This window comes from Agelaius phoeniceus, chromosome 23, assembly GCF_051311805.1.
Source record: "Agelaius phoeniceus isolate bAgePho1 chromosome 23, bAgePho1.hap1, whole genome shotgun sequence".
NCBI lineage: Eukaryota > Metazoa > Chordata > Aves > Passeriformes > Icteridae > Agelaius > Agelaius phoeniceus.
In genome coordinates, this window is record NC_135287.1 from 7499587 (window position 1) to 7511223 (window position 11637).

Consider the following 11637-nt stretch of genomic DNA (forward strand, 5'->3'; position numbering starts at 1 on the left):
AGCTAGCCTTCTGATGAAATCCTTTTTTCTATTCCTTTAGTATAGTTTTACTGTAATATTAAAATATATAACAATATTATATAATATATATATAATATTAATATATATAATTTTTATTTATATATATATATATAATATTAATATATATTATAAAATAATAAAGCAAGCCCTCTGAAACATGGAGTCAGATCCTCAGATCCTCATCTCTTCCCTCACCCTGGGACCCCTGTGAACACGGTCACAGGTGTGCAGAGACCAGACCGTGCCTCCCCTTCCCACAGTGCACGATGAGTTCCGGACGGCGGCGGTGGACGGGCCCCACCTGCACTCCAACATGGAGGACTGCGGCTACAACATCCCTCAGACGGACGAGTCCACGCTGATGACCATCGCCTACGTCATGGCGGCCATCTGCGCCCTCTTCATGCTGCCCCTGTGCCTCATGGTGTTCCAGTGGCGCTGCTTCCGCTGCCTGCGGCGCGACCACGACGACTTTGCTGACGACATCTCCCTGCTGAAGTGACGGCAGAGCATGGGCACGGCCCCGGGGCAGCAGGTGAGGCAGCAGGGCAGGGGCCTTGCTCCTGGGGTGTGGTGGAGTGTGGGGAGCTCACACCCTGGGGACTCGGTGTCCGTCAGGGCCAGCAGCCAGGGGAGCCCCGGCCCAGGCTCCATTTGTCTGGGAGCTGCAGCAGGAGCGTGGCACAGGGCAGTGGGAGAGCTCAGCAACCCCATCCTGGGAGCTGAGGGCAGCTTCTCTGCTCCAGCACCAGGACAGGACCAAGCTCTCCCACCGAGCCTTGCCTGGTTTGATGGAGTAATGCTGATGAGCCATCCCCTGCCTGTCCCCATCCATCCCTGTGCGTCCCTTTCCAGCTCACCCCGCTGGGAAGCTGCCAGCCCAGGCTCTCTTGTAGGGAGCTGTGCTGCAGCTGTGCCTCCCCTGTGACTCCCTGCACTGAGCCAGACTCCAGGGATCATCCTGGAGCCATCCAGCCTCGGGCTTTTCAGAGACAGCCCTGCAGGGCCAGCCTGGGCTGCCCAGACAGGGCTTTCCCTGCTGCCCCTACACTGCTCACTCTCACATTTCCCCTGCGTTTTCCTGCCTTCCCGAGCTGTGCTGCCACTGCTGCCAGCCCCAGGACTCCCTGCACCCTCCTGGGACAGGCAGGAGCAGGCACCCATCCTCTCCTGGGACAGGCAGGAGCAGGCACCCATCCTCTCCCCACATCACACGGAATGGGAAACTCCCTGCCCTGGCTTCCAGCATCAGCAGTGGCTGCCATGCAGAAGCCAGTGCCAGGAGTGAAGTTCCCAGCCCTGGCAGGGGCTGCTCCCCAGCCCACCCAGCCCTTCGAAAGCCATAGGGGAGCCTGGGCCCCCCCTGCAGCCCGCCCAGCTCACCGCCAGCGCATCCCACGGCACAGCAGCTCCTCCCTGCTCACTCCACACGTCCAGGCCTGGCTGTGAGACACCCTGGCATCCCGGGGACAGGCGGCAGCTGCGGGAACTGCAGCATTTATTGTTTTGTAAACACATGGTTGTATTTATTTTCTTTTTTTTTTACAAAGCGTGTCACTGGTAGCGCAGCTGCGCGTTGAGAGCGTGTACAGAGCCGGTCCCACGTGTACAGAGCACGGCCGCCTCTCACCTGTACAGTATATCCATATATCTCTATTTTTAATTCTAGCCCTGAAAGCCACTGTTCCAACGTTAGGGGTCGGTCCTGTTTTGTTTTGGGTTTTTTTTAAATCTTTTTAGCCTTCTGCTCAGCCCTCGGCCGCTGTGGGCAGCACGCAGGGCCAGGGCTCACGCTGCAGCCGTGTGTGTGTGTGTGGTGGGAGCACGTGGTGGTGGCTTGAGGAGGGGCTGCAGGGCTGGAGCACGTAGAGCAGTGGCTCACAAGCCCAGAGGACCCTGAGCACAGAAGGCACCTCTGTCCTCAGAGAGGATTTTCGGTGTGTGAGGACAGCCCCTCCTCCCCGTGCTGCAGGGTCACCGTCCCTTCCCCAGAGCAGACACCTGTGACCCTGCAGGCAGTGGTAGTGCTGTATTCCCTTGCTTCTCTGCCTCCAGCCTGGATAGGAAAGAGCCCAGACACAGAGATTCCACAATTGAAAGGCATAAGTCCTCCGTGAACAAAGAGGGGATACCTGCAGTGCCAGGGCCGAGCTGGCAGCTGCCCACGGAGCCACCGGGTCAGGCAGGGACAGACTGAGCACCCACAGCAATCACCGAGCACAGAGCTTGTTAATTAAACCCTGCAGCCAAACGTTTCTCTGGGAAGGCAGCGAGGCAGCCAGGAAACACAGGCAGAGTAGGAAAGCAGCCAGCCCTGCACGGGGCACTGCCACAACAGCCCCCACACTGCCCCTGCTCACACAGAGCCCCCCGGCCCCAGCCTCGCTCCAAACCCCAGCCAGCCACTCCCTGCAAGAGGACAACGCTCTGCCCCCACCCTCGTGCCTGCCCAGGACCCCCAGGACCCCAGAGACTCTGTTGTGGACTACTGCCTTAAAACACACCCCGAGCGCGCGCGCCGCAGGAGCCGGGTGGGCACCGGGGCTGCCCTGCCCTCCTGGGGCACAGGGGCTGCCAGCAGTGCCCAGTTCTGCAGCAGGTGGGCACCAGGGGCTGCCCTGCCCTCCTGGGGCACAGGGGCTGCCAGCAGTGCCCAGTTCTGCAGCAGGTGGGCACCGGGGGCTGCCAGCAGTGCCCAGTTCTGCAGCAGGTGGGCACAGGGGCTGCCCTGCCCTCCTGGGGCACAGGGGCTGCCAGCAGTGCCCAGTTCTGCAGCAGGTGGGCACCGGGGGCTGCCCTGCCCTCCTGGGGCACAGGGGCTGCCAGCAGTGCCCAGTTCTGCAGCAGGTGGGCACCAGGGGCTGCCAGCAGTGCCCAGTTCCTGCCACAGACTGACAGGAAACGGAGGGGATTTTTCGAGAGTCATTGCAAGATTTTCAGCGGTGCTGAGCACCTCGCAATCCCACCGAGATCCATGGAGAAAGGGTTGGTGAGCCAGCCCGAGCTTTAGGAGGAAGGACAGGAGGGGGAACGCAGGAATTTTGACAGGTTGGTTTATCCCGAGCTGCAGCGCAGCCGCGTCCCTCCGCTCCCTCCCCGGGCCCGGGGACAGCAGGGATGGGATGGGACAGGATGGGACCATGGGCTGTCGCTGGAGGCTCCAGTACTCTGTAACCCAGTGTCTATGTAAGAACAATGAATGTTAACACGGTAAATTATTATGACATTAAAATAAATGACCACAAAAAAATCGGCTCTTCGTCCACAACTCGTTCGCTGGCAGGAGGGGAAAAAGCAGGGGAGGAGTGGCAGGGATTGGGGGTGGTGAGGCTGCAGGTCACGAGGAATGGCCCTAGGAAAGGAGCTGATGGGAGCCAAGTGGGAAGAGGTGGTTCCCAGCAAGCAGGGAACGCTGACCCTCATTTGGAAGAAGCCAGCAAGGCTGCAGAGTAAGAAATGAGGAGCTGCAGCAGATCACTGCATAATATACACACTTTATTTATGAATTTGTATGTTTACAGACTTTCTATACACACATTACCTATATAATAAAAATGTACATGTGTATACATGATCGTATAAATATAGAACTGTAGAAATCTTAGAACTGATCCTGTCTATTCACAGCAACTCCTCCCAGGGGCCCACGTTGTCCCAGCAGCCGTCATTTGAGGCTTGGGCAAAAGGGGCAAGTGTCATTCGTGTTGGTCTGTGCCCAGAATTTGATGCACTGGAAGAGAGAGAATTAGTCAAGAGCCACTGGGCCAACCCAGAGGTGCCATCATTGTCCACAGCACTCGCTTCAGGGCTGGTTTCCTTTGCTCCTGCAGCCTCCAGCACAATGTCACCATGAGGAAGGAGCCCTTGTCACCCCTGCAGGACCATCAGGCCCTCCTCAACAGGAGTTTCCATTTCCTTGGGCTGGAGGTCCCAGAGCTGTTGGGATGGGGGGCTGCCCACACAGGTGACCCACTGCCAGACCCATGGGACAGGAAAGTCTCCTCCTCTTGCCAAGAGCTCCTCTCTGGCATCCCCACCCAGACACCTGGGCAGCAGTGGCAGCTCTCCCCTCACCCTGTGTTCCAGGTCCTTCCAGACTGCCTTGCTCCAGCATTTAACCCTCACGGACACAGCACAGGCTCAGGGACACAAGGGCAGCCTGTTCCTAAAGCCACCACCCACTGGCCATGCAGGGTGGCCCAGCCAAGAGTAAAGGATGGGATGACAGGATGCAGGGAAGCTGTTTATTGATCGTACCCTTCTCCTGGCAAGGTGTCAGGACAACAAGGACTGCAGAAGGGTCACCTGGAAGGACCAGGAGGAGGCTCTGAGCAGCAGAACACACTCACCTCCTTGTGCAGCACGTGTGAGCAGGCCATGGGGTGAAGGTCACCGGGCTGCACCAGCTTCTGGCACATCAGACACAGCTTACAGGCAGCTGGGGTCTGCGAGGGGCAGTGAGGGAAAGAAAGGAGGAGGCAGGGAAGTCAGACACACAGCTCTGACCACGGATTCAGCTGCAGCCCAAGGCCACAGGGTGTTCAGTTCCCTCTGCCCACAGCCATCACACCCATCATGTCTGGTGTCCCTCTGTTCCGGTGTGAAACCCAAAGGATCTGTGCCCCCAATCCTTCCCCCTTCACCTCAGCAGCCCAGGTAGCCGTGTGAGGAGAGAGCTCCCAGCTCCAGGGGCTCATCCCATCCCTTCAGGACCCCCAGGCAGGCTCCCCCCTCCCCAGGGAAGACAAGCAGCCTTACGTGCGACGCCGTTCCTGGGTAGGCGACCTGGGCCGGGGGCAGGAACATGGGCGTGCTGATCTGAGGCAGGGGAGCAGAGAACATGGGGGCTCTGATCCGGCCCAGAGGCTGCAGCGAGGCCGAGGAGGCACGTCAGAACAGCCCGGGAGGAAAGGACAGAGGAGTCACCCCAGGGAAAACTGTTCCCAGGTTACGCTGCAGTCAGCAGGACAGGGAGCCCAGGGACAGCCCTGACACACAGCCTGAGCTCTGTGGGGAGCCAGGGAGCAGGGGCAGCTCTCCTGCTCCCCAGGCAGCTCTCCCTGCTCCCCAGGCAGCTCTCCTGCTCCCCAGGCAGCTCTCCTGCTCCCCAGGCAGCTCTCCCTGCTCCCCAGGCAGCTCTCCTGCTCCCCAGCCAGCTCTCCTGCTCCCCAGCCAGCTCCCCCTGCTCCCCAGGCAGCTCTCCTGCTCCCCAGCCAGCTCTCCTGCTCCCCAGGCAGCTCTCCTGCTCCCCAGCCAGCTCTCCTGCTCCCCAGGCAGCTCTCCTGCTCCCCAGCCAGCTCTCCTGCTCCCCAGCCAGCTCCCCCTGCTCCCCAGGCAGCTCTCCTGCTCCCCAGCCAGCTCTCCTGCTCCCCAGACAGCTCTCCTGCTCCCCAGCCAGCTCTCCTGCTCCCCAGCCAGCTCTCCTGCTCCCCAGGCAGCTCTCCTGCTCCCCAGCCAGCTCCCCCTGCTCCCCAGGCAGCTCTCCTGCTCCCCAGGCAGCTCTCCTGCTCCCCAGGCAGCTCTCCTGCTCCCCAGCCAGCTCTCCTGCTCCCCAGCCAGCTCTCCTGCTCCCCAGCCAGCTCTCCTGCTCCCCAGCCAGCTCTCCTGCTCCCCAGCCAGCTCTCCTGCTCCCCAGCCAGCTCTCCTGCTCCTCAGCCAGCTCTCCTGCTCCCCAGGCAGCTCTCCTGCTCCCCAGGCAGCTCTCCTGCTCCCCAGGCAGCTCCCCCTGCTCCCCAGGCAGCTCCCCCTGCTCCTCAGGCAGCTCTCCTGCTCCCCAGGCAGCTCTCCTGCTCCCCAGCCAGCTCTCCTGCTCCCCAGGCAGCTCCCCCTGCTCCCCAGCCAGCTCTCCTGCTCCCCAGCCAGCTCTCCTGCTCCCCAGGCAGCTCTCCTGCTCCCCAGGCAGCTCTCCTGCTCCCCAGCCAGCTCTCCTGCTCCCCAGCCAGCTCTCCTGCTCCCCAGCCAGCTCTCCCTGCTCCCCAGCCAGCTCTCCTGCTCCCCAGGCCCCCTTGCAGCAGCCCCCAGGCTGTCCCACCTGAGCACCGGCTGCTGCCCGCTCCTGCTGCTCTGCCAGCTTGGCTGCCACCAGCTGGTTCAGCTCCTCCATGGTCAGGCCGGCCATGGTCCTCCGGGCAGTCTTGATCTGCTGCAGGATGTTGGTGAGCTGGGCCCTGCATGGACAGCAGCCTGCTAAGAGCTCCTGGTGCTCACACAGGGGGATCCCTCAGCCAGTGCTGCCTGCAGGAATCCGTGTGCTTCCCCTCCAGCCTCCCGTGAGGTGAGCCATGTGCTGAGGAGCTTCTGTCCCCAAACCACTGGGGATAGCGCAGGGAACCCCCAGAGCCAGGCTGAGGGGGCTGTGCCCAGATATCCCTGCCATCCTGCAAAGCTCCCAGTGATCCCCAGCACTACAGCAAACCTGCTGGAGACCACCACCTCTGCCAGCCTCCCTTCCCACAGACACCAGGAGCCCCCCTTGCCCTGATCCCAGCTCCCAGAGCCCTCACAAGCCCCTGCCCTCCCCAAACCACCAGCAGACCCTTACTTGTTGCACTGAGGGAAGCGAGTGAGCAGCTTCTCCAGCAGCTTCTCCAGCTTGTCGGCCGGCTGGGCCCGGGGGAACTCGGGGGCGCCGCCCAGGCCGGGCGGAGGAGGGATGGGGGCAGCGGGGGCCATGTGGGGGCTGTGAGTGCCCAGCAGCGACGCCACCACCGGGCTGCTCCTGCCCTGGGAGGCAGGCAGGGGTGGGGAGGCCTGGTTGGGCCTGGACATGGCAGGGTTCAGCAGAGGGAAGGACAGAGCCCGGGGGTCGGCACTGGGCATGACCATGGGGACGGGGACGGGCCCGATGGGGAAGGGCAGCCGGGGGGTCAGGGATGGGTTGGGCTGGAATGCCGTCAGCATGAAATCTGTCTGAGAAAGAAAAGTAGGGCAAGAGGGAAAGGCTGGTTAGAGCAAGAGCACCTGGAAGCAGAGCTGAGTGCCCTCCTCTGCAGGCAGCAAGGTGGGAACTGCAGGCACTGGTGGCTGGAAAGGGAAGGAGACCCTTCCCCTCCTCTCTAGTAAGCCCAGACAGGGAATGGGCCATCCCACACATGGGAATGGGAATGGGTCATCCCACACATGCCCAGCACCAGGCAGGCTGTGCCAGGGCCTGGCAGCACCATGCTGTGGGGCTGGAGAGGCACTCACTTCTGAAGGTGGAGGAGGCAGCGTCGGTGTCGGGATCTGGGGGAGGCTGCTCAGCTTTGTGCCATTCCTCACCATCTGGATGTGGTCGTTGAACTGATCCTGGCGGAGAGGAAAGAAAACAGGCAGGTCTATCAAACCTAAGCAAGTTTGGGCATTCTAAGGCAGGCGGTGGCAGGCCCTAAAGTGGCCTCCACTGTTTGGCTCCACAAGGAACAGAGAGGAGCTGAAGGGAGGAGCACTGTGTATGTGAAGGGCTGCTCACTGTGTATGTGAGGAACTGCTCACTGCTAGGCTGGGAGAGCTCAGCAGGAACTTACTCGGACGCTTTGCTTGGTCATACGTATCCTGTTCAGCCTCATCTCCCACTCCTGCTTTGGCCTCATGGTCTCCAGCGTGGGCGGCGCAGACCTGCAAGCACAGCTGAACTTTCCCACTTGCAACTGTGCTCTCACTGGCTGCAGAGTGGGAACAGCAACCCCCACACCCTCCTGGCTTCCCCTCCTCCAGAGGGGTGGGAAGGGCTCACCCCCAGGTGGGGCACCCCACAAGGGAGAGGGAATGACCTGGGGGACACAGGGACACCACAGCCAGCAGCACTGGCTGGTGAACAGTGACAGGGGACAAGCACAGCCCACATGCCCTTGCTGTGGGACATTATTGAATCACACTGATCCAGTAAGAAAAGCACAGGAAATCCTGAACTATTCCAGTCCAACCTCCAACATAAGCAGAGGAAGAGGAGATGGGACACGGGGACACCTGAGTGACCCTCCCTGCCACTTCTGACACAGACTTACTTGAGGTAGGTGAGGTGTAGCTCTGCTTCTTTTTCTGCTTCTTCTAGTTTCAACACCAGCAGCTCCTTCCGGCTCTCCAGGGACAGGATCTATGGACAGAGGCTCAGTTTTTGTACTCCCATTTCTTGCTGCCAGCCCAGGCACTGGGCAGGCTCCCTGCTAATGCTCCCTGCACTGACACGTGTTCATCTCTCCTCTCATCCCACAGAGTGAGACTTGGCCTTGCTCCTAATTTCACAGCACTGCCCATTACCCAGCTAGAACCTCAAACCAACCACCCTGCAGGGAAGGAGTCACCTGCTCACCTCTGCTTTCCAGGCCCGCTCTGTCTCCTCAAGAATGTTCCTGTTGATTTCATTGTGCTGGTTCTTCAGCTTGTCCAGCTCCATCTCCCACAGCTGCCTGCACACAGAACAGAACAGAACAGAACAGAACAGAGCAGAATGAGCCCCCTTAGGCTCAGGCACTGGAATGGCCCCAGGGGATGGATCCCAGGAGCTCTGGATGGCTGGGACATGGAAGATCAGCAGTCTCCAGCTCCCTGGGCTGTGTGAGTCACTGTCCCAGCAGTGAGCTGTTCCAGAGCACACAAACAAGCAGCGTGCAAAGAAGCTGGGCCAAACGAGGGGAATTCCCCTCAGCAAAATTCAGTCCAACCCCAGGGAAGATCTGTACCAGGAATCAACCTGAGCAGCTGTGCTGTTCTGGTCCTGGAGAAGTTTAAAGCTGGGCATTTCCACCGGTGCTTTGGGAACACCTGGAGCATCCCTGCCCAGCTTTAAATACCCAGAGCTTAGTGTAGCTGGACAGCTGTGGGGAGCAGACAGGGAAATCAGTCTGCCCTAATTCTGGGGAGTCGAAGCTCAGTCAGAAGTAGCAGTTACAAGCTGAGTCAATCCACCAAGCCCAAACTCTAATCTTGTGGGATCTTTATGTCACAAGTATCCAGGAGTCTGCTTGTGACTGGGATCAAGGAAGATTTAATCCAGAGCCCTGATGCTGAAAGAGGAGATAAAACCTCTAGGGCACGTAACTGGCCAGCAGTGCTGGCTCATTGTCTCTCCTCTGTCCCAACCAAAGCACTGGATTCCCCCTGAGGCAGAATGACAGGAAGGAACAGTGCTCTGGGCAGCACTAATCAGGTGAGGGATAAGAGCCTTACTTCTCATCAGACTGCTCTGCAATCAGAGAGGCAATCTTGTTTTCCTTCTCCTCCTGCTCCTTGAGCAACCTGCACGGGAGAAAAGGGACAGCACAGCTGGAATCCCAAGGGAGCAGGGCCCACATCCAAGCATCCCCAGGCCCAGCCCCACACCACAGGCTGGGGATGGCTCCCTGCACTGTGTGTGGGAAAACAGCCACCAACAGCAGCCTCTGGAGCACAAATGCTGCTGTCTCACGGCACTGCACAAAGGCTGTGGCACAGAACCAGGCTGGCTGCAGGCAGCTGAGCTGCTCCCCCTGCACGTGCTCTGCCACCGGCACTTGGGGGAAAAGGGCTGAGCACTCGGAGCCATCGCTGGAGGAGTTTTACCCAAAAACATCACCGAGCCCTCAGAATAAAAACCAGACCTCTATGACATAACAGAATGGCTCCATAAAAATGCCAATTCAAATATAGGGCCTATCCTAAATTCATCCATGTACAGGTCTGACCTAAATACTCGCTGCTTCCTAAAAGTTTAAAGCTCTTTGCTCCATCAGGCTTATATCACGGTTAAGCAAGGTCTTCTTCCCCAAAAAGAAACACTTGCTTTTCTGTACAAATACCTTCTGCCTTTCTCACAGAGCTTCTCAATTTCAGCTTTGAGATCCTGCTCTTTCTGCAGGAATTCTTTCTTTTCTTTCTCCATCTTTTTCTTAGTCTCTTCTCGCTTGATCGTAACATCCTGAATGGCTTTCAGGATCTCCTGGAGTAAGAGAAGCATCACACAGATACAGAGCAAAATTACCAAGTAATGGTTTTGATTTAAAATACTTTTTTTTTTTTGATTAATTGATTAATGAGATTACACAGCAAACTCTTTATTTTTAGCAGACTGAGTCAAGATATAAATTGGTTGTTATGAGGAAACTCAGGAGACTGATGCTCTGGACTGCAGGTTCTCCTTCCTCTTCACAACGACTTTAAAATTAATTACAGGGCGGGTTAAACAAAAAAAGTTCTTCACCAAATACCTGGTGGTTTTTCATCTCCTCTTCCCTCCGCTGCTGGAGCTGCTTAAGCTGGACCTGCAGCTGATTCTCCACCTGCCTCTGTTTGTCCAACACCTCCTGGTACCGCTCCTTCAGCAAGGCCCTCTCGGACATCATCTTGTCCTGCAGTGGAGAGCACAACTCCTCTGTGACAAGGACAGCCTGTAACAGCCTTCAAGGCTGACATTTGATGGTCTTGGTCTTTTCCAACTGCAATGATTCTGTGATTCTATTTTGACAGGAATAAAGTGGGAAGAACAGCTCCAGCTCGTGTGGCTGGGAGTGTGAGCAGCAGAGCCTGAGCACAGGGCTTTGATACCCACCAGGTTCTTCTCGATGTCCTGGTCCGTGTTCACGTCTGCATCAGCTGCCTTGAAGTCGGTCTGTGAAGGGAAATGATTGAGCTCAGCCCCTGCAGTGACCAGGGGGGGACTCCAAGCCCTCCCTGGGCACCTGTTCCAGTGTTCTGCCACCCTCCACAGAAAGGAGTTCTCTGTCACATTGTGATGAAACATATTTTAGTTTATGGCTATTGTTCCTCATCCTATAGCTGCGCACCAACAAAAACAAGCTGGCACCCTCCTCTGACACTCCTTGGAGATATTTATATGCATTAATGGGATCCCCTCTCAGACTTATCCAGCCCAACCAGGCCCAGCTCCTGCATCCTCTCCTTATTAGAGAGATGCTCCAAACCCCTCATCATCTTCACAGCTTCCACTGCATCCTTCTTCAATAGCTCCTTCTCTTTCTTGTACTGAGCAGCCCAAACCTGAACACAGCACTCCAGACGTGGCCTCACCAGGGTCAAATTTTAATTAAAGATTAATTAAAATTCAAGCAGAAAACTGGGCACACAGCAGCGGTACAGATGTGTTTTGCCCTTCAGTCACAGATTATTCAGTTCTTTGTCCTCTGGGTTCCACAGGAGCCTTGCAGAGCCCTGGCCCCGCACAGCACAACCCCGGAGCCCCGGGGGGAGCAGCACCCACGGGCACCGCGGAGCCCCGGGAGCTGCACCCACCTGCACCGCGATGTTCTGCGACGGCCTGGCCGGGGCCGCCTCCTCGTCGGGCTCCTCGGCCGCCGCTCCGCTCTGCCCCGCGGCCTCCGCGCCGCCGGGCCCGGGCTCCGCATCGCCGCCGGAGCCGGGGGCGGCCGCGGGCTCCGCGTCCCCGCCGGGCCCGGGCTCGCTGGGGCTCTCCGGGGCGGAGAGCGGGCTCCCGCTGCGGAACGGGGACATGGCTCAGCGCTGCGCCGCGGCCGCGTCCCGGCTCCATCCCGGCCCCATCTTCGCTCCATCCCCGCTCCATCCCGGCCCCATTCCGGCCCCATCTTCGCTCCATCCCGGCCCCATCTTCGCTCCATCCCCGCTCCATCTCGGCCCCATCTTCGCTCCATCCCCGCCCCATCCCGGTGCCGCTGCCGCCCCGCC

At 58.8% G+C, this 11637-nt stretch overlaps 2 protein-coding genes across 9 annotated transcripts in view; one reads left to right on the plus strand and one right to left on the minus strand.

The window, feature by feature from the left end:
- The window catches only part of BACE1 (beta-secretase 1), a 30078-nt gene that overhangs the window by 5615 nt on the left and 12826 nt on the right, over positions 1 to 11637 (plus strand). The window contains exons 9-11 of one of the 8 annotated variants that reach the window (XM_077189911.1): positions 282 to 2620; positions 2690 to 2799; positions 2869 to 3274. In XM_077189911.1, coding sequence (XP_077046026.1) covers positions 282 to 523 — 242 coding nt within the window. In that variant the 3' untranslated portion in view covers positions 524 to 2620; positions 2690 to 2799; positions 2869 to 3274. Of the gene's footprint in view, positions 1 to 281; positions 3275 to 11637 lie in introns of those variants that run through there. The other 7 variants (XM_077189912.1, XM_077189908.1, XM_077189909.1 and 4 more) reach the window with 7 other exon arrangements.
- On the minus strand, positions 3496 to 11497 carry RNF214 (ring finger protein 214). Its single transcript, XM_054647595.2, is given in 15 exon segments — positions 3496 to 3751; positions 4371 to 4466; positions 4780 to 4887; positions 6053 to 6188; positions 6563 to 6930; positions 7210 to 7308; positions 7527 to 7617; positions 8007 to 8095; positions 8312 to 8408; positions 9169 to 9237; positions 9777 to 9916; positions 10185 to 10325; positions 10526 to 10585; positions 11227 to 11431; positions 11433 to 11497. Coding segments are annotated over 15 exon segments (1815 nt in total). The 5' UTR covers positions 11483 to 11497; the 3' UTR covers positions 3496 to 3685.